The sequence below is a fragment of the Aptenodytes patagonicus genome, chromosome 2 (genome assembly GCF_965638725.1).
Source record: "Aptenodytes patagonicus chromosome 2, bAptPat1.pri.cur, whole genome shotgun sequence".
NCBI lineage: Eukaryota > Metazoa > Chordata > Aves > Sphenisciformes > Spheniscidae > Aptenodytes > Aptenodytes patagonicus.
The window spans coordinates 65,575,352-65,597,102 of NC_134950.1; the positions used below are offsets into that span (position 1 = coordinate 65,575,352).

The window sequence follows — 21,751 nt, forward strand, 5'->3', positions numbered from 1 at the left end:
CTTAATCATTAAACAAAATGAATTCACAGTCCTCCTCTTGGAAAAATAGGACAGTCTCCTACCTCAGCATTCAGTGCAGCGTAGTGGAAAAGGCACTGGACAAGAAGAACTTGTTCGTTCCTCTCCAGGGTGTGTCACTTACAGCCTGCACGCTTGGAGATCTGTGTACAAAGAGCTTGCTGGATTAGCCACCAGGCAGTGAGAAGGCTTCCTGTTACCGGTCTTCCTTTCATGGAGTATCTCGAATCTTTGTGGCCCTGCTCCTGGAAGCTGCTGAGCATCGCTGCTGCATACAGAGGACAGTCTGTGGCCACCAAACCTCTGAAGCACTGTGCGACCTCTTGCCTCGGTAAGGGTGTCTTTTCTAAATTAATCTCCTTCCACTGACATACCCAGGTGCGATTATCAACGTTCAGGTAACAACTATTAATTCAGGGTCTTGGGGGCCTTTACCTCTCTACCAGTGCAATCTCACTCCACTGTCTGACAAGTTTTTGCAGCGGGCAATATTGCTTAACTTGTGGTCCCAGGTTTTGGGATCAGTTATGATTATCTGAAAAGATGATGGCTGGGAAATACTCTTCAAGCTGCAGTGTGAAGTGGGAAGGAGTGAGGAGGTGGAAGGGCTTGCTGCTGCTGCACAGTGAGTAGAAGTAGAAATCCTTGCAGGGAAGGGATATTTTGGGAATTGTGCGAAGGGGCCTCTCCGTTCCGCATTTATACTTCTAGAGACAATGATAATTTAAAGTTATATGAAGGCTGTATATTGAGAAATGACAGTAAGCTGCAATAATAACCAGGTATCACTGATTACGGTATTACAGTGTCATTCCCCTTTTCCTGAAATACACCTTGAAGAAATGAAAATTAGTGGGCTCGAACTAGATGTAATTGCTTAGAGTGACAGTGTTGAAAACCATCATATCATTTCTCTGTCTATGAAATATTGCTTCCAATACCATATTTCTTGCATATTTGCTCGCTCTAACTTAATATTGTAAATACTTAAGATGATTTTTTAATTAAGGTAACAATTAAGGCATGCTAGTTCTGCTGAAGTGTCAATGAAGTTAAGTTACTTTTATTTGTATCATTTCTTTGTAATGAACTGAGGCTGCTGCCCTGACGTAGCAATAGAAACACAAAGTAGGAGACCATCTCTGCCCTGGATAGCTTACATTTTCAAAGGACAAAAGAAACAAAGACGCTTTTTTCTTTATCCCACTGTTTTAGTTCTGCTCTTATTTTCCTATAATTGATCTATTTCCTCCTGCTTAAACGCTTACTGTGTTCCAAAGAGGAGTTGTCCATGCCAGCACTCAGCCAAACTATTCAACTTGGTTCTTTAATCTTTTCATAAGTTAGCCTTTCTTGTAGTTAATAAGCTACCATCAAAGAGTATTTTTATTAAGGAGATAAAGCTGACTGCATTTTAAAAGGCTTCTAAACAACGTTGGCAATATTTATGATACTCCATAAATGGAATAATGACCATAAAAAAAAAAAATCTCTTACACTGTGGACTCTAAACCTTGTTCCAAGTTATAGGTTATAAAATAAGGAGCGATTAGCAATGAAATAAGCAGCTACAAAGTAATAATCACTCTTTTTTTTTCCACAATAATATGGTTTCTCAGTAGTATAAAATGATAAATAAGCAAATAGTTGAATGAATAAATTTAGTAGACCTATTTCTAATCTCACTCCTACTATTGTAATTCAGGAGTAACTCCAGTGTGAAACATTTAAAGTTAGGATAAAGGAAGGCAGGATTCATGTAAAAATAGAATTATTTTAAATAAATGCAAATAAACATTTAGTTTCCCCCCCAACTTTTGCATGTCGTTTGCAAAACAGTTTATTATTAATCGAAAGAAGAAGAACTTAAAAGAAGAAAAGGTGTTTGTAAGGCTCTGAGGCAGGACCTTGACCTCCCTTTGAAGACTGATGGTTGTTACTGAATCTGATCATGTGAATAGTAGTCCTTTCAAAATGGGCAGAGGACCATAAGGATAGAAACTTGTACGCAAACACAAGCACCTAAAATTAGACATTTGCTATAAATTCAGAGGCCCTCTGATATGGAAGAACTGGCAGCAAGATGATGATGAGGCTATCCGCATCCGAGTGAGTACAACATCAAATGCCATCCCAGCAAGTCAGAATATAGTAAATATTCTTCACGTATATTGTAGTTTTCCTTTTGGTGCTCGCTGTGTTTTAAGGGTGTTATGAACCAGATTAGTAGCTCAGCCTCACATACCAGCAGACGTAGTTCGGTACTTAGCTGTACCTCCCGCAGTTCTTTCCTATTAACCCATTTGCTATGTAAAGAGCAAAAGACAACGTAGTTGTCTTTCCACGAAGGATCTTTTTATACCAGTGTTCATCTGATTGCAAACCAATGAGCAGTCAAGCTCAGAAAATTTTCTTAGGTAAACAGTGATTTACTTCTCCTCAGTGGGCACAGCGTGAAATACTACTTCCTGGGAGAAATTCTTCTCCTTAACAGAAATGTATTCTCTTCTTTTCCAGTTTTCAAATCAACAAGCAACAAACAAAAGCTGTACCTTTCCTCTAAGTCCTCTAAAATACCATTGTAAAGCAGCAACACTTATTAACAATGCTCAAGTGCTTTCTGATGCTGGGATTCCTGCTAGGATCTGGGACTTCCAGGGAGAAAAGGAGGAGGAAAAGGAGATGGGAAAATTTCTCATCGTTTGTGGTAGTGATTTGGATACCCTGCTTGGATTACTAGAGAAGCAGACTTAAGCATCTAAACCAAAAGTTAATCTTTAACTTAAATGTAACCCTTCATAACTGCAGAACGTATCAGTGAACTGAGATAAAATGTCCCTGTTTAGCAGGTGGAAGAGGAGATCTTTCCAGTTCAAACTCCCATCACTAGCCATAAGGGCAGCTGCAAAACAAGAGCACAAAGAGGTAAGGACCTTCTTTTCCAATACCATCGGTAATATAGCAAAGCAGAACTGATAAACAGGGTCTCATTTTTCTCTCGAAGGCTTGAGCAAGAAGGGCAGGGCCAGTCATTGCCATTCTCCGAAACGCCCTTAAGGCGGCTCAGATTGCAACACTTCTTAAGAGCTGACTGCTGGAAACAGCACTGGGCATTGCAGTGTCACCTGCCAGCAAGTGCCAGATTTTACCTACGCTTTCCACCAAACGTTTTCGTTGCTGTTAGACAGTTTATTGGATTTAATGCCATTTCTTTAACCATCTTCAAATGCCGTCAGGCTTTGTGAGCGGGCGTTCGTCCCCCTGCACACGTCTGGATCTCTGCAGCTCCTGGTCATTACAACAGCAGTGACTGCGTGTGGTCGCAGCTTTGCTGGAGAACTGCCACGTGAAGAGTCATCCTCTTCCTCCAAGGGCCTCACCTAGTCAGCTGGAGAGGCGACTGAGGTTTGATTGCCTGCTTCCACCAAAGGTAGGCCACTTATCAGTGAATGTTGTTAAAGGAAGTTAAACAATAACCCCGTTATCTCGGTTATCTTCCTTGATGGTGATTGCTTAGAGGGAATTTTCCTTTCAATGGAGCCCACGGTTGGTTTGGTAAATTAGCTCCTGCTGCCATACACATCTTTATCTCCTTTCATGTCAAACGTTCTTTACATTATTTGCAAACTAGGCAAATTCTGACTTTGTTTTTCTCTGGGTTGGTTGCAAAATGTTCATTTTCATTGCCCCCCCCCCCCCCCCCGCACGCACACACCTTAAATGCTGCATCGCAGGGAGGAAAGCGCGCGAGGCATGTGCTTCAGCAACAGCGAGGAGGGCAGCGAAGCACCTTCAGGAGCTGCTTCTCAAATGTTTGTAAGTTTAGTTGATATTTTATCAAAGAGTCATGCTAGTTAAAGAATCAACTTGGATTTCTTGTTAAATCACCCCCTAAGAACACTAAGTTTTCTTTTAACAGTACTTAACGAGATGGGAGGAAGTGAGACACAATGTTCTTACTACTAAGGAACGAAGGAAGAGAAACTGCGTGACTGTCATGCATTATTTCGAAAAATAGTCATACTACATTTTTCTGTAGAGCAGCAACTGCTCTTTAAAATGAGATAAAATAAAATACACTTGAAATTGAACACTGAAGTCTTCGTTTGATATTTTCCCCCCCAGGCTTTATCGTTCTTTCAAATAATTTTTCCCCTCCTCATAACACTGAGCTATTTTAGCCTTGCCTGAAATCCTTCTACTGTTTTATTAAACCGACTCCATTTTTTCACACAAGCTTTCCCAGTTGTGATCCAAATGCTTTCTAGCAGCTGTGTATTAGTAGTGCATTAACATGAAGTTCCATCTGCTACTGTCCTCCCTCCCTCAAGTACAGCACAACATAGTTGCTACCTTATTTCTTGTCTGAATTATTAGTATTTGGTGCACTCTGCTACTCTGGATGACTGTGTAAGTATCTCCTCACGTTCGTTTTCCCAACTTTGCCACTCTTGCTTATTTTTGTTTATGAAAGCAGCTATTTTTGTGATATTCTATAAGCTTTTATTGAACTCTGTCTCTGTTTTGAAAATACCACAGATTTATTTCAAATATTCCTAGGATGTTTTGCTTGTTTGAGTGTTTGGGTTTTTTTCCCCAGAGCATTTTAGTTTTCTCCTTTTATTTTCTTAAACAGTTAAAAGCTAATGAAACATGACTTGAAGACATATGCCTCTTGTCTGCATCTTTCCAGGTAATTTGCATGTAATGCAGATAAAAAGAGGAAGATATCATTACCACAGCACACGTCCTCTGTATAAGCAGCCCTTTTGTGATTCTGACCTTCATGTAATGTTAAAAGATACGTGTTTCTTCAAGTCACCGTAAGGTGCCAACTACATATATACTCATTCTTTTTAGAGTGAAAATGTATAGAATTCAGCAAAATTGAATATTTGAACAGAAAGAGGGAAAATCATATATGATGGAGACACTAATACTTATCCATTGTGTGAGCTTGGTTACTCTAGCAGCCATGTTCTGACCTGTGTTATCATCTCCCTCGTTCAAGTGTGGCATACCCAAAAGGTATTTTTTTGTAAGTAACTGAACCCGGAGAAGCCTGTCTGGTTTTCTGTGGAAAGGTTAAATGAGGGCATGTTCAGTGGCCTCTGTTGCAAATATTTTCCAAATCGAGGTTTTGAAATGGCAAAGTAGAAAGAATGAGTGAAATACGTGTGAAACTGAGGCATCTAGCAGGCTTTGTGGTAAATGAAGGTAACAGCCTTAAAGTCTCTCTAGATGAACATCTGATTAAAATCCTCACATGCTGGGATCTCTCGACCTCTCTGTTGGCAATTCCCATGGCAAGACTAGGATTTATCCCACTTTCGGATGAACGACCACACTGTACAATGCCTGTTCCTATCACTCTCTTCTGGGGGTCCAGTGCCTTTCACTTTTTTTGGAGCCCCTCACAAATGTACCCATCGGGGGTCCCATCCTCTCCTCAGCCCATGTGGGAACCAGCTCCCCTCTGTGAGACCCAGCTCGGAAGTGGAAGACACTATGTCTGTAATAAGGACCAGCATGAAGGTAAACTTTGCTCTCCTGGGACCTGCTGCTGGCTAAAGCGAGACTGAGCAACATCACGCAAGCAGAGCCATTGCCTGGTCTCCCCAAAGCACACAGCAACAGAAAGAGAAGCAAACAACATAAATGGCCTCCGTGCTTATCTTTTACCTTATACTGATCATCTCCCTGTGTCTTGGGCTCCTTTCGGACATGACCTGCAGTGTCTCAGCTCAAATGCCCTCCTGTATCTACCCAGGCACCACCTCAGCAAGCGCCAGCATCTTGTCTTTGTCAGGAAACTGTTCATCAGGGAACAGTTACCACCACCCCAGCCTGGGACTCCCGGTCTTGTCTGCTCTGTGCAGCCCAGGAAGTCCTCCTGACCATGTCTGTGATTGCACTCCTACGTGCTATCGCCCTCTCTAAAATGGGCTTCAGTTGCCAAATATTTGCAGCCACTTCCACAGTCCAAAAAGAAATAGCCAGACTGGGGATTTTAAGTTTGGGGTGCTTGTTGCAAAACTCCTGTTGTTAAGCCTCACCTGCAGAAGCTCTATTCAAAGATGACTATAACCTAAGCTACCAAACCCCAAAACCTCATTCTCTACCACATCTTTGTTGCTAAATCCCAGAAGCTGCTTTGTCTCTTCTGAAATGTCCTGAATTTTTTTTCATGCTTGCTTCAAAGATTCCTGTAATAACCCCTTTTGGTTTGGGCCAAATTGCTGCTGCTGTGACTGGTGATGGCAATATTTGACGGGGATGGCTGATTAGATCCACCTCTTGGAGGTAGGTTTTACCTTTTTATGGAGAAAACAATGTGACTGAAAATGGTACTTTGATCATCACTTAAGGTTTTTTTTTCTCAGCAAGTATTAGCATTTAAATACTATTCCTACATTTAAATAATATGCCTACATTTAATTTCTCCATCCTAAAAATCCCACCCAAATTTGGATTTTCTTATCTCAGTTAACAAGTCGTCTCCATAGCAGTGCTTTGCGGCTTCACTGTCCTGCAAAATTGGCATTTGGTCTCTTTCGCTACCAGTGTTTCCTGTGTCAACAGACGTCAGGAACTGGACGCTGGGGATTACCTCTAGTGTCACAGGCCTTCTCAAAGCTTTACTTCAGAGAGTGACCTGTGTCACAGGCAATGTGGATGCAACCTTGCTTGCAAGGGAAGGTTGGAAAATGAGGCCCATCCTTCATACAGCCAGGATCTCAGCCGAAAATGAACAATGTTTCCCTCGTCTTGTTCATCACACTTGGGTTTTCAATCTTTCTTCTCTGTCAGAGAAACATAATTGAAATTATTAATATTACCATAGCATATCACCTTAGCAATGCATCAAAGTTAAGGAATTATGGATGGACCTGCAACTGCATGTTTTGTTACCAGTACAGAATATTTTTAGAATCAAAGTGTTGGTTTTTGACCTTGGAGTCCATCCCGTTGCACAGCCCGATACAGCAGCTATTCTGAATTTAGCCCAGCCAAGTATTTAGCCATCCAAGTATTGCTTTACTAACACCGATTCAAGAAACTACAGCAGGAACTTCAAGGAAACAGGAAGGGAGAACTGCAGGAAGGAAGAAAAACACTTTTTAAAATCTTATGGTTTTTAAATCTTACTCATCTTGTCAAAAACAAGATGACAGAGAGGTTTGCAAGTACTAAATGACTTCTGCACTTATCAAGTGTTTCAGTATTGACACTGTTCTTATTCAACCAAAAGTTATTTGTTGTCCAGTACTCTCCGGTGTCAGGATTGTTGTCCCTTATTCATGTAAAATACGCAACATGCGTATTCATATGGAATGAATCCATTCTTTTCCCTCCTTCCGGAAATGAAGAAAAAGAAAGATGAGTCCCCTGGGCCATTGGTGTGTGTTGGTGTTTGCAAGTCTTCCCCTGGGGTTGTCTTCCCAGAACATACAATTTGATGTTTGTGCATTGAAAAATTATGCAATGAATGTTCCTTTAGAAAACGCTTCCCTTAGTTTACTTATAAAGCAGAAATTGTAAAGCTGTTTACTCTTTGGTCATTTTTTCACTTTCCTCCAGAAACTTGACTATGAGTCGACTGCAGGTTTTATGTGATAAAATAATTCAGGTATACTTTCTCCTGGCTTGAAGGACTTAAATAAGACTTAAATAGGCTCAGCACTTTGCAGTTGTCTATGCTTTCTAGCCCTGAAAAGAATTGCAGGATGTCTCTAACATCTTGAATTTTATCCTTAACTTTCAGATAGCATCCATTTCAGCCTTGCACTACTCTTTAAAGCAGGAATGTCCTCATCATCCTCTTCGGTGTTGGAGATGGAGATCTTCCAGTACATTGATGTACATCAAAGTGATTTCATCGAGGTAGGAACTATATTGCAGTGAAATGACTGGAGCGCAGAACTGGTGTCCCAGAGCCTTGTGCTCTGTGTGCCAGATGAGTGTTTGCCAATAAGGTAGCGAGCAGGGTTCCAGGTCTGGCGTCAGGTGTGCCACATGTGCTTCACAAAGCAAGGCTGCAAGGGGAGAGCCTGTGCTGGGGACACTCGGGGTGGAAGAGGTATTTACACGCATCTCCATAGACCAGGTGGCTGTGGGCATCCTTCAAGTGTGTGCAGAGAGAGGCTCCACTGAGCCAAAATGCACCCACATGGGAGAACTGGCAAATCTTTACCCGTTAAGAAAAAGAATGTAGCATCCATGACATCGCTGTGACGGGATGGAAATGAAACCATCTTCCAGTGTGACACTTCTCGTGTTCAAAGGCCAAACGTTGCAGCATCCTGGGTGATTTAACCGCACTTCTTTCCTTCCTCTGCAGGATCTTAAGGAATGGGTGGCTGTGGAAAGCGATTCTGTTCAACCAGATCTGAGGAAAGAAGTAATACGAATGATGGCATTGGCAGCAGACAGACTTGCAGCACTGGGAGCCACTGTTAATTTAGTAAACCTGGGGTCACATCAGGTGCTTGTCTGATTCTTGCATTTAAAAACATCATATTTGCACATGTGGTTTACCTATTACATTCGGTGCTATGTATATGCGTATGTATGCTATGACTTACTGATATTTTTGGTAGCTAGATAACAACTTATCAATAGTCCCGTAGCTACATGATACCTGCTGAAATCAGTCCCTCCTCAGACTGTCTGAGAACAGACTTGGGAGACCACACAGACAATCCAAATGCAAACAGATGTTCTCTGCATAGCAGGGACAGTTTGATGCTTTTAACTGGATGGAAGCAGTTTGCAAAAGTAAAAGGCTTGAGTTTTTTTACCAGGGCTCATTTTTACATTCTTCTGAGTAATGAAGCACGATAGTTAATGCATCAGTTCGTCACCGAAGTCTCTATATGAGGGAGGTAGCTTTTAGAAGGAAAGTCTTGCCAGACAGAAAGGGCTAGCTATCTTGAACATCATCTTTGGTTTTGGGAGTTTCTGACAAATGCTCCAAGCCGTTTTCTTAATGACTGTTGAAAAGCAACAGGCAAGAGTTAATCTCTGAGAAATCTTTGTCTTTAGTTTACTTACCGTACTGTAGCTGGGGGTTCTTTCCTGCCCTGGACTGTTAGATTTCTATCCTATATAGGAATTCAAAAGTTCACTAGTAGTGATTCCTTTTTCCTTCCTCTGAGGCTTCTGGGGAGGATTTTGAGAGTCTTAACACAAGGACCTTGCAGCACAGCAATACTTTAATATTTCAAGTTACGTCATTTAATAGTTGTAAGGAATGCCTTTAAAACTAAAACCTTAGCATGCACTCGGCATGCAGTTATGATTGCCAAAATATATAGCAGCAGTCTGTGTCGATAACAGCAGGGAATGGATTAGCTGTTGTTGGAGCAGAGACCAGAGATACTTTTCTCTGCCTAGGGCCAAAATATTGTTTCACGAAATGCGTTTTTCCTTCGATTGCTGGGCAAGCAGCTACGCTTTTGTGTTGCAACAGACTGATACAGACTGATATTATTGGTGAATGCAAGGGAGTGCGCACATTCCTTCACTTCTTATTTCTCTCTCCTGTGAGACACCCAGCCTCTCTTGGCCAATGTGGAGATCTGTTCTGCACAGCGGTAAGTTACAGTATTACTTTAGAGCCTTAACCTGTTTTGAAAACAGTCTGAAATAGCTGCTGCTGCCTCCTGCCAGCAAAACTTTATTTTGTTTCTGTATTCGAAGTTACAGGCCTCCTGCAATCTGTCCGTGGCAAAATCAAACCTCAAATTAGTTTGTGTGGCTTTTGACTATTTCAGTGTCACAACATAGGCTTTTGTCACTCCAGCACACAGTCAGCTTTGTCTTCTCCAGTGCTGGGAAGTAAGAGTTTAGCAACGAGGGCATTTATGACAGTAAAATGTTAGAAGAGCTCCATAAAGCCCCTGCAGAACCTAAACAGGTGGGGAGAAAAACCTTAATTTCTCTGGGTAGCTTCAAAGCCAGATTTGTGGACCTGAACAAATCAGAGCCAACTGAGTATGTAGAAGTATTTTCAATACTGAGAATTCCAGGGTTTTTTTAATATAGCATTTGCAAGTTTTCAAAGGTTTGGTTTTCCTTTGTTGCTTTTTTTTTAACATTTCTCTGCAGTTGCCTGATGGCCAGGACCTCCCACTGCCTCCTGTGATTCTTGGGGAACTGGGGAAGGATCCACAAAACCCCACTGTATGTTTCTATGGTCACGTAGATGTGCAGCCTGCCAAAAAGGAAGATGGCTGGAAAACTGACCCTTACACACTGACCGAAATCAATGGTGTGTATCTGGTCATAATTTTTGTATTGTTATTTCAATACACGACTCTCAGATTCTGAGTAGAAGGAGGCTCCCTGTATGTTTAACCACAGCATGAGGACTTCTCCCATGGAAAACTGTGGGACAAATCCAGTGGTTTTGAGTCTTGATGACCATGCTGTGAGTAGTGAGACCCATCAGTGATTGCTTAATATTTGGTGTGGAAGAGCCACATGAGGTTAATGCCTCTTTATAGAGTATTCAATAGAGAATCCATTTCTGCTTTCAAATTCTTGTTGGGTTGTTGGATCAGCCATTATCCTCCCTCACACTTCCCGTTCTTGCTTCATAATCCTTTGGTACCTCCACCTGCCACGCTGGAGCTAAGGAGCATTGGTGGTGGAAGAATGAGAGACCCCCTTAAGGTATTCATCCTTCCACTACAGCCAGCTGAGCATGAAAAACTCTTCACTTGAAGGGTCAAAATTAAGGATGGAGGGTCAGCAGGGAGTAGGACCAAGAGCCCAGAAATCCTGATTCCCAGACCTGTCCTATAGCCATTAAATCACCCTTTCCCATCTGTTGGGACCAGTTCCAAACACCCTTACTGGGGTAACTCTTCTGCCCCCAGTGGGGACTTCCACAGAGAAATGTGGTAGTGGCAATCCACAGATTTATCTGTATATGAAACAGATTTATCTGAAACTGAAACCTGTCCCTGTATATAACTGTACAGTTGAACACTTAAAAAAATTATGTACCTAGGCTTGTAGCTTCATGCTTCTACTGTGGTATTTATCTGTGGGTTTTTTGCTGCTTGTTACCTGGGCTGGCTGATGTGCACAGAAGCTGTATATTGTGCAAACTCTCCAGGTATGTCTGGTGTGAACAAACAGCTCCTGAGAACAAAAGTGAAGCTCAGAAATTGGCATGTAGCAGAAACCACAATATGATGTATATAAAAGGGGGGGAAAAAAGTGTACCAGTCCACTGGGAAACACCCATCACCTTATTTTTAAAACAAGTCAATGAACTCTTGATTCTTTTGACACTTCAGTTGACACACCACTACAGCTTCTGTGGCAACAGGAATTTGCTGATTACATTGAATTGACGAGAGAAGTTTCAAAGATTGCTTAAAAACTTTCCTCTTTTCTTTTTAAGGAAATCTCTATGGGCGTGGAGCAACAGATAATAAAGGACCTGTCTTAGCTTGGATAAATGCAGTGGAAACATTTAGAGCTTTGAAATTAGTAGGTATCAATTAGGAGTTGTTGTTGTTGTTGTTGTTTTATAATATCATCTCTCTGGAGGGATGCATTTAGCTTCCTGTGAGTAAGATGATACGTCTCTGTCCCAACAGACTACATGCGTTTTGAAATATTAGCTTATTTCTAATGCTATATCCAGGGCACTGGTCCCACTCCAGTAAGAATCTGTCCTTCAGCATTTCTATTTTGAACAGTCTGTATGCAATGTAAATATGGTATTGCTGTCACTGCCCTGCAGAGGAAAACACACTAGGAGAAGCATTCAATATATATTACATACATTAAACAGCTTTGATGATACCCTATTCTCTTGAGAGCTTTTAAAATGGTAAAATAACATACATCACAGATTGGTCGTAAAGACTCGTCTCTGCTGTTACATTCTGCCAATCTTTGGTTTTGTCTACCTACAAGTTACCTTCAATTTATGTGTATTTATGAAGAGAACAAGTATCAAAAAATGCTCATACAAAATGGGCTGTTCTTTCAACGATGTATTCGATTTATCAAAAAAAAAAGCTTTGAATGGGTGCATTAACCACATACAAATATACTCATTTATAGCATGACATATCTCTAAGAATTAAACTTTTGACTAAATTATTACAATGACCAACACAGTTATCTTTAAATCAGTCTGCACATTTAATAATTTTGGGCTAGTTGTGTCCCTAATGCAAAGCTAAACCAACGTATAGTCTAAGCTTACAATTTGGTTAGCGAGCATCCTTTAAGGTGAATTGCATTGACACATTTTGTTAGATTGTTGAGGAACAGTTTTGTGCCTCTGTTACGACATTATGGCACAAACTAAGCCTAAGTCTTGACTTTTAAAGTCCTTTTGCAACCTTCTGGAAAGCTGATGTTTTTCTTGCATCAATAGTACCAAATTGACCTCAGTGTCTCTTAAGTGCTAGCAAACCCACATGTTATTTGCCTACAGATTAGCTGTTGTAAGTGGATATGGTTATGGGGCTGTCTTTCTGCACTTTTCCAGTTTTTCAAATCACTAGTAGCTATTTTGGCATTTTAACAAGCAAGCAAAAATAAATCTTTGCCGTCTGAAGCCGTCCCCTAGAAAACAGCACAGACCATCAAACGATATTCATGAACAGTTTGTTTCTAAATGTTTTGTGGTCGTTCGATGAACCATTGGTGAACCCAACCATAACACAAGTTCATTTAATTCTACACGTTTGTTCCTGCATTTAATCTAAGCACTGAATCAAAAGATAAAACATCTTAAAGGCTGTCATGAGAAAATGAATTGGAATGGGAAACTAAGCTCAAATTTATTTCTCCTATGGGACGTGTCAGCATTTCTAACTTGCACTATTCCGTAATAAAAGTTCTCTTAATTACCCTTGGAAATACATCCTTATGAACTAGCAGGCAAATGGATTCATGAGTGTTAAAAGGACAATTATAGTAGAATCACCAGCAGCATTTTTACTGCCGTGTGACTAACTCTGGCGACAGATAACGTGTTGGGAAAACCGCAGCAGTGGACTTCTGCCAGTGGTTCCCGCATGGGCACTAACGGCGGAAGTATGAGGCAGGAAATTTTCCGTGAAAATGCAACTGTTATTACACAGGCTTTCCAAAGCAACTAGAATATTTAATAGTACTGAGAGAAATCCCATTTTATGAGACAGTCCAGCAAGTTTTCTGGAAACACAAGAAAAGAAGATATCAGTTATATTCTCCTTCAAAAATGAAAAGTACATGAAGAACAACAAGTTTTTCTGGAAAACTATACGTGTATATTTATCAATGCCCTTTCTATTGAAACAAGCTATATATCCTATTTCCTTCTTTTCCTAACACAACATGTACTGCAAGCCAGTCTGCTTTTGATTTTTTTAAGACTTTTTATTTTTGAAAATGCTTGTTCCTTACCCAGACTTCTCTAACGTTCATTTAGGCTATGCCAGTAAACTTCAAGTTTGTAATTGAAGGCATGGAAGAAGCAGGGTCCGTGGGGCTAGAAAAATTACTTGAAGAAGAAAAACAGTGCTTTTTCTCTGATGTTGATTATATTGTGATTTCGGACAACCTCTGGCTCAGCAACAAGAAGCCTGCCCTTACATATGGGAGTCGGGGAAATGTCTGCTTCTTTGTGGAGGTAAAGGACACAGGTTCATCTGAACTGGGCCCCTGACCAGAGAGCAGTGATGTACCTGTAACCACACCTATATCTGCATGCAGAGAAAGACTGAAAGCAAGCTTAATGTTTACAAACGCAGACCTTTCTTCCATATCCTTTTTTGCTTGTGCAGATTTCCCCCTTCATTTCAGTTCAATTAGCCTTATTTACTTTCATTAACTTTTCTTCAGTCATCATTTCTCCACTTACACTCTCTCCTTGATCCCTTTCCTATCCCATTACTCTCTTGCTGCTCTTCCACTCTTTTCTCATCACCCACTCAGCACATCAACTCTGTTCTCTTGCAGCATCGTCCCTACACCCCCCGATTCTCTCATCCACTCCAAAACCATTTCTTCCGCAGCTCTGCCCTTTTTGCAGCAGATGCTGCTTAGTGCAATATATCTGCCTAAAGGGACTCAATTTAATTGGATCCCTGGGTTTAAAAGCCACACAAAATTTTTGTAACCATTAGCAGAAGCAAATAATAGTGCACTGTAGTATATTTAGCAGCCAACATGAGCTACTGTGAAATGAAGAGCAGAAATTTCTCATCTGGAAACTTCCTGATGAAGCATAAAAGGAATTCAGAGAGAAGATTAAAGAACTAGAGACCTAAAGAAAAATCTGCATTAACCTTTATGCCTGAAGTAGAATTAAATTTTTTCTTAACCAAAAGAGCCTCAGCAGAGGAGAAGACTCAATTCTTCTAAGTCTTGGTTACGAAAAATGATGCTATTAAAACATCAAAAATGATCTCTGCCTGCTACCAGACAGTGGGCTGTAATGAGGTTTTGAGAAGAATAAACAAGTTTGTTGCAGGCAAATAGTTTATGATAAACCTGCGTATGAAAACGTGTCTGGAAAAAGAACCCATTTAATAAACCAAATGTCTCTCTCTATTCTAAAGCTGTATGATTCGAGAAACATCTAAATTCTTATTTGTTGCAATCTGAAATTAAGGTTGGACATATATTTTCTTAACACAAAACAAGTAAGGTTCTTTCTTGCCCTCGTTATGAAGATTTTGCATTAAATAAAAAAGATAGAGAACTTGAAGAATTTATTCTGTGATGTTAGAAACAGTAATATGCAAGTGTTTCACTTACGGTGTATTTAATCTTACTGAAGCAAAGGAGGGAATGGAGAGGGACCCTTGCTTTCAAATGCCTGTAAGCACTATAGACAGCTGAATTTCTCTCTCTAGCGGTTAACAAGAGAGCCCTATCTTCTCTTTACCAGAAGCAGATTGTTCCTGACATGATGTTTTCCATTTTACAAATAGAAACACATAATCATTTTCTATTCATTTGTGGCCTTGTTTAAAAAACTGAAGCCACCAGTTGCCGTGGAAAACAAAGACTCACAGAAGAATAAGGTAGGGAGTGTTTATATGTAACCAGTGGTTTTGGTACAGGTTGAATGTGGCGGCAAGGACCTTCACTCTGGAACTTTTGGAGGCATCATTCATGAGCCGCTGACGGACTTGATAGCTCTGCTTGGTAATAACACGCGTCATTGCTCAGGAGTAACTGGGGAACAATGGCTAGCAATCAGCCTGACTAAGATCAGTGCCATGTTTAATTGACCTGAGTAAGGCAAGTCTAATTGAAGCAAGATTCCCAGGTTTCCAAACCTCAGCATAGCTATGGTGGCAGCAGCTAAGGAGGGTAATGTCCCCGGTAAGGCCAGGACCTCAGACATGCCCATTAAGCTGATGTCAGTCATGTGTCAATCAAGAACATTTAAGGATTGCTGGCAACTTGAATACATACACACGGAGCGAAACCTGACTTTTTAATGCTGATTTGTATCTCAGTAGGATGATGTTTTCTGTCAGCAGCTGGGCTGACCCACCACCCACCGCACACAAACAGCAGCTCAATGGTTTTCTTAATAAATATGAAAACACATCAGTGTAGATGCCACAACTTGATGGATGCAAACAGTTGCTAGTAGTTAGTTGTTAGGCTTACTCATTTGGTAAAGAGTTAGGTAGAAGAGAAAAGGTGCTGTGATTGCCAAGTGGAAGAAATAGGTCCAGCTTGTACTGATATCTCTATCTTACATTGTAGACAGCCTTGTGGATCCCACAGGTCATATTCAGATCCCTGGAATCTATGACAGCGTCGCTGCCCTGACGGAGGAGGAGAGGAAATTGTATGAATCGATTGAATTTGATCTAGAGGAACACAAAAATAACAGTGGCGTGAAAAAATTCCTCTATGGCACCAAGGTAACATAAAATCTGTATAAATGGTCAGCAGAAAGAATTTAAATCACCTATTCGTAGCACTTATGTATAAGGTCAAACTGAAAGATATTTTCAGGCAATGGCAAACTCAAAATAAAATAAAGGAGCACAGAGCATTAAAAGGTAAATAAAATTAATCTGCTGAAAATGCAAGCTACCGCATCTGGGGAAAGTGATCCGAAATATGAATAATCAATGAAAAGGAATAACGCAAAACTAACAGTGTCGCTTCCCTTCTCTTGCACTGCAGATCCTCTCCCCCTCACCTAACCAGCCAAAGAAAATAAGCATTAAAACCCCTGCATATGGGTTACATAGTAGAAAAGAAGTTGTATTCAGCTCTGAAAAAATGGGGAGGCAGCTTTAGGCAGATGTGTTTTGGGGTGGGTTTTATGTGTTTAATTCAGATTTTGATGTCTGCTGAGCACGCCAAAAAAGCATCCAAAGCTATGAGCCTCTCTTTGCCAGCATTTAAAAATTATATCCTAAATAAAAAACAGCAGGTAAGGGCTGGCTCAGAAAAGTCTCTCTGCACAAGAGTGGCAGCTGGGAGAAAGGAAAGAAGTGATTCTTTTTTTTATCGCTAACGTAATTATACTGGTATAAGCTGTAATATGGATGCTTTTATTTCCATGAAAAAGCCTCTGAATTAGCCTAAGCTAGACTGTAATAATCAGTGATACAGAAGTATAACGTAACTACACAAAATAAGTTTTGATGCTTTACCTATATGAGGATGAAGTGGTGCAAATTTTATGTGTACATAAAGCTCTAGCCTCATAAAACTGGAGTAGAAGGAAAAGAGTCGCACTTTGGGGTTCTGCATGAAGACCAATTTATAATTTATATATGTCTCCTTTCTTCCTTAGAATAAGCATTTTCTTTTTTTTTTTTTTTTTTTACCCTTCTTATCTTCTCCAGGAAAACAGATCAACTCTGTTACTGAACATTATAATCTTACCTCTTGTATTATTTAACACTCACTAGTGGAATTTCTTCCCTGGTGTCATCTGGGAGGGGTCTGGCTAAAGTGGTCACAGGTTTCTCCTGCGAGAAGTTCTGAGATCAACAGATGTTCAGATTCAAAGTTGTTCTGGTTTTTCTTTGCACTAGAAAAATTTACTTCCAAGATATTTTGAAATAATGCTCCACTTTTGCTGTGCATGAAAAGCTGTTCTCATCCAAATATTTCTAAAGGTAAACAAATGTTGACTGAAAGACATAGTATTTTTTAAAATGAAAAGATATGAGCGTGGGTTTAAATTACAGATCAAACATCTTTAAAATACAGAGGTCTCAAATTTTAGGATGGAAAAAGGTTGTTTCTTCACATCAATTTATATCAATTGTGAGTGGCTCCAGTGTCATCCCTTATATTTTCAATGTTGTTTTTTTGAAGGAAGAAATACTTCTACACCTGTGGCGTTACCCTTCTCTATCTATTCATGGGATTGAAGGAGCTTTTCATGAACCGGGAATTAAAACTGTCATTCCAGCGAAAGTCATCGGCAAATTCTCAATCCGTCAGGTCCCCCACATGGACCTGTCGGTTGTGAAACAACAGGTAAGAGGCAAACCTTTTCTTTGGCCTCTACTGTGTAAACTAACTTCACAAATTTACACCCGAAGTAGTAAACTGAATGTTTCTAGTATTTATCTGTTTCTGAGAGCAGAAGTGGGAATGTGGGCGTAAGCTTGAGTTGCAAGAAGCTGAACGCTTCCGACTGCAGCCTGTTCTCCCCACAGGTGGTGGAGCACTTGGAGGGTGTCTTTTCCAAGAGGAACAGTCCAAACAGACTGAAAGTGTCTGTGCCTTTGGGTGCGAAGCCCTGGCTCGCTGATGTTAATGATCCACTATATGAAGCAGCAAGAAGGGCAATAAAAACAGGTACGTTCCTTCTTTTTTCAGTCCTTGTGTCTGCAAGGTGCAGGGGAATTGTGCTCATTCACAGAGCAAAAGGGATTTCCTGATTCGGTGCCACAGTCACATACATCTCATTGACGTATGCATCTTATTGATTTTGATAGAACAACTCAGCCATTGAGGCCTCCACCTCTTGCTGAATTGGGGTGTATTTAATAGGAGTAGCCAGAAGACCTCATTTAGTTCTTTCGTGTACTGATACAAAGCCAGAGGTTTGTAGAGTGCAACTGATTCATGACATCAATTGGCTACGCACTCAAAACAATTCCTACTCAGAAGCTCTTTGTGTTTGAGCACATAGCCGATATTTGGTAGCTGAGGACAGCACCTTTATTTCACTTAATGAATTCATTCTTTCCATGTATTTCAGTTTTTGGAGAAGATCCAGATTTTATTCGGGATGGTTCAACAATTCCTGTTGCCAGAATGTTTCAGACTATAACACAGAAAAGTGTGATGATGTTTCCGATTGGAGCAGCCGACGATGGGGAGCACTCCCAGAAGGAGAAAATAAGCAGGTTTCTTTTATTTGTCCATTTGCGCTATAAGAGAACGGGGGAGAATCGAAGTCCCCGGGTACCCACGCGTAAGCACTGCCAGACGGGAAGCTTTGCTCTCCACTGGACAGTCCCAAACTACTGTCTCTGGCAAACTTGTTGCTGTGCCAAGCAGAAAGCAAAATTCCCAGTCTAATGCATACTCCTATATACTTTTCATGAAGCGTTTACTCAGTCTTTACATACATCGCACTGGCAATTTTCATTTCATTGCCAATTAAATTTGTCTCTGGTCTGAAAGATGATGATGTAGATGGGCACCTTTCTGTCACAGCATCAATTTCAAAGTATTCCAGTCGGACATACTCAGGCTAACGGTTAAGTAAGGGTTTTAATGGTTTTCAGTATAAATGGATATAAAAGTGTATTTATATTACAGGGACCAAAACTAGCGTAATTATATCAGAATCAGCTTAAACTTGCCACTTGTGTTCATTCTTTGAGGAGCCATGGTAAGACACCGTTCAGTGTGTTGCCTGAACATTTGTGCAGCTTCTGAGTCAAGTCATGCCAACCTCGAGGAACTGGAGAATCCTACAATAATTCTCAAATTATTTTTTGTTGTCCCTCAGTATAGCCTCAACCCTTGTGGCTACAGACGATAGTAATTAGGGGACATAACAGTGGAAAAAGTTCCCTCAGTGAATCCTTCAGAGGAATGTCAATTGCAGGATCTCCAGAATTTCTGTGCACTCGGTCCTTTTTTCAGGTGACCAATCTTGCAAATTCCTCTGAAGACTCTGAAAACTTCACCAGACTATGCCACTAATTTGAAGAGCAAAACAGCCTAACAGGGCTTCATTCTCTTTCTTTCCTTCTTCATAGACACAACTACATTGAAGGAACCAAAGTGTTCGCAGCCTTTTTCCTGGAGATATCAAAGCTACATCAGCACTTACACGAAACTTCCAACACGGAGACTAACAACTGATAGACCATCACAAGAAAATCAGCAAAGCACTTTTTCAGTCTTAAGCTTTCTAACTTCCTGATCTGGAAAAACATATAAATCACATGTTCAGTGGGTCTGAATGGGTGGAAAGAAAAAAATGCCGTGCTATTGCTTGGCATACTACTAAATAGCATGCATTTATGATCTGGTCAATCAAGTGATCTTATCCCTAATGCTATAAAATAGGGTTAGGGATAATTCATTCTTGCTGAGTGGAGGATGTTACATTTTAGTTTTAAAATTCAGAGAAATGGGAATTTTGGCATATATTTTATTAAAATGACTTTGTTTCTCTTTCGTAGTGAGCCCATGTTCATGCCATCTAGCTCATATTTCAGTTTCTGAATATGAGCAATTTGCAACACTGTCGTTTCCTCCCCACTATATACAAAACCTCACTATTTAATTCTTTGAAGAAAGGTCCACTATCATGTTAATCTCTTCCCTGTCCTTCACAGAAGGCTGTAAATAGGAAATGCAATACAATTAGCTTGCTGAATTTGATGCAGAGACTTGCCTATAAACATTTACTTCTGGGAATAATCACTGAGGATAATAAAACTGCAGTAGTAAACAAACATTTCCAGGTCTGGATTCTGCCTTTTTCGCCCCATTTAATCCAAATCTCCTTTTATTGTGCTGTGAGCACAGTTTTAAGAATCACTACATAATATGTTTCCTTAATGTGACTTTCTTTTTGTACAACAGAAAAAAGTTTTTGTAAACATCTGTTCTGGCTAAAGTCTGTCATCAGAAGGGCTTTTTTCCACCCAATTAGCAACTAGTTGTTCCTAATTACTTTTAAAGCATCAGTTTACATTGATAATTAAATCAAAGGCAAATGAAGTATTTTGAAATCAAAGCAGTAGTTGAGAGTTCTGTTTGCTGTTTAGGCAAAACACCTAGCACAAATTACATAATTCTCATCTGGTTTTTTTTATTTCAAAATGTGATTTTTCTTATAACATGTAGTTATTTCACACGCAACCAAAGTGACTGAACCAGACTTAAACAAAAACTTAGTAGCATTATCCCTACTGTTAAAACAAATGACATTAATTAAATTACAGAAAGTAGTTGGTATCTTTCCTTTCTCTCCTGCTCCCTCTCCTGCAAAAACCTGCAAGAATAAAGGTGATTAAGGGCATAAGGTGTGGATGTGGAGTCTATAGAAGGGAATGTTGTACCACAGATAACATGTATGAACAGCTGATGTGGAAAGTTATCAGGATAAAAGCCTTGGCTGAATTTAAAAACGTAAATAAATAAGCTTCTGATTTTTAGTAGCTCCCCTGAAATTCCTGGCAGCTGGACATAAAGGTAGCTGGCCTTTTAAGAGGTCTGGGAACAGTAATAATCCAGGATGCTTAGGTTTCAAATCAGGTTCTCAATAAACACCCATTCTTAGACTTCCCTGGGGCTGTGAGGCTCACAGTTCAGCTGGTGAGGACTGAGTAAGGATGCTGGCTGCTGACAGCGTTCAAGGGGAAAAGCAGGACCCAGCTCAGTCCCTCTTACTTGTGTTGGCTCTGCAGACTGTGTAACTGCAGCGTAACTTTTGGTGCCCATGTCAAGAGAGAGGACTCCAAGACAAGACAAGGACTGAGCTTCCAAGATCAGAAGACTACAGTTTGCACATCATCAACTTGCAGAACAGGTCCTCTGCAGTCTCTCAGCTCCCTTCACCTGTTTAAACCATTTAGGAATGAGCACGGTAAGGAACGCTGCAGGGGAGAGAACTCCGGTGCCTGCACAGGACTTGGGGCAGATTGGTCCATGCTTAAAAGCTATCACTCCATAAAGGTAAATGATTGAATTTTGCTAAAGTATTTAAGGACGTACAATTGACATAAACCATTATTTGTAATCTCCTGTTTTGCAGCGGCTTTAGAAAGTGACTTCAACCATGGTTGAAAGAACAGCTACTCATAAATATGTCACTTTTGGCAGAAGAGAAGAGTAGAAAGCTTGGTGAGATGTTGGAGGTGGTGTATTTCCTCATGCAAGAGGTATGGAGGCTGTATTTCTAGGACTGTAACTGCTTTGGAAAACAGTACAATCCATGCTGTCTATGGGCTCTACAACTGAAGGTGGGCGTATGCTTATGTAGTTTTTTCTGTTGCTCTTTGGAACACCAAATAAAATACAGTCAACAAAGACGGCATCATTTTATAAGCACAGGCACTATCAGAGCAGTGCACTGAAATAAGGTTCTGCTCCGAAATAGCCACTTACTGTCACGTTAAAACCATGTGTGTGAAACCAATGAATTACGCAGACCATCCGCATGCCTCCTTCAATCCCAGAAGAGAGAAATAGCAGAAAACATCAATTTCAGATTCTCCTGGCCATGAGAGAAAGGACTGGGGAAGCCACT

At 40.5% G+C, this 21,751-nt stretch overlaps 1 protein-coding gene across 4 annotated transcripts; it reads left to right on the plus strand.

Moving 5' to 3' along the window:
- The first annotated feature begins 105 nt into the window (after positions 1-105).
- On the plus strand, positions 106-20,773 carry CNDP1 (carnosine dipeptidase 1). Of its 4 annotated transcripts, none has more exons than XM_076330083.1 (15): positions 106-349; positions 2,865-2,943; positions 3,255-3,448; positions 6,221-6,321; positions 7,784-7,902; positions 8,360-8,503; positions 10,129-10,291; positions 11,435-11,523; positions 13,466-13,666; positions 15,105-15,189; positions 15,763-15,923; positions 17,341-17,505; positions 17,688-17,829; positions 18,236-18,383; positions 19,248-20,773. In XM_076330083.1, the coding sequence occupies exons 5-15, from the start codon at positions 7,825-7,827 to the stop codon at positions 19,351-19,353; spliced, it is 1,482 nt and encodes a 493-aa protein (XP_076186198.1). In that variant the 5' UTR covers positions 106-349; positions 2,865-2,943; positions 3,255-3,448; positions 6,221-6,321; positions 7,784-7,824; the 3' UTR covers positions 19,354-20,773. The 4 variants fall into 4 exon arrangements, with proteins under 4 accessions (XP_076186198.1, XP_076186201.1, XP_076186200.1 ...); XM_076330086.1 differs by having other exon boundaries at positions 3,304-3,448; XM_076330085.1 differs by having other exon boundaries at positions 2,868-2,943.
- The last annotated feature ends 978 nt before the right edge of the window (positions 20,774-21,751 follow it).

Coding starts and splice junctions, on each gene's coding strand:
- CNDP1 (XM_076330083.1), top strand. CDS start 7,825: ATGTCCTCATCATCCTCTTCGGTGTTGGAGATGGAGATCTTCCAGTAC. Junction 7,903..8,359: donor ATCAAAGTGATTTCATCGAG/GTAGGAACTATA, acceptor CTTCCTCTGCAG/GATCTTAAGGAATGGGTGGC. Junction 8,504..10,128: donor TAAACCTGGGGTCACATCAG/GTGCTTGTCTGA, acceptor ATTTCTCTGCAG/TTGCCTGATGGCCAGGACCT.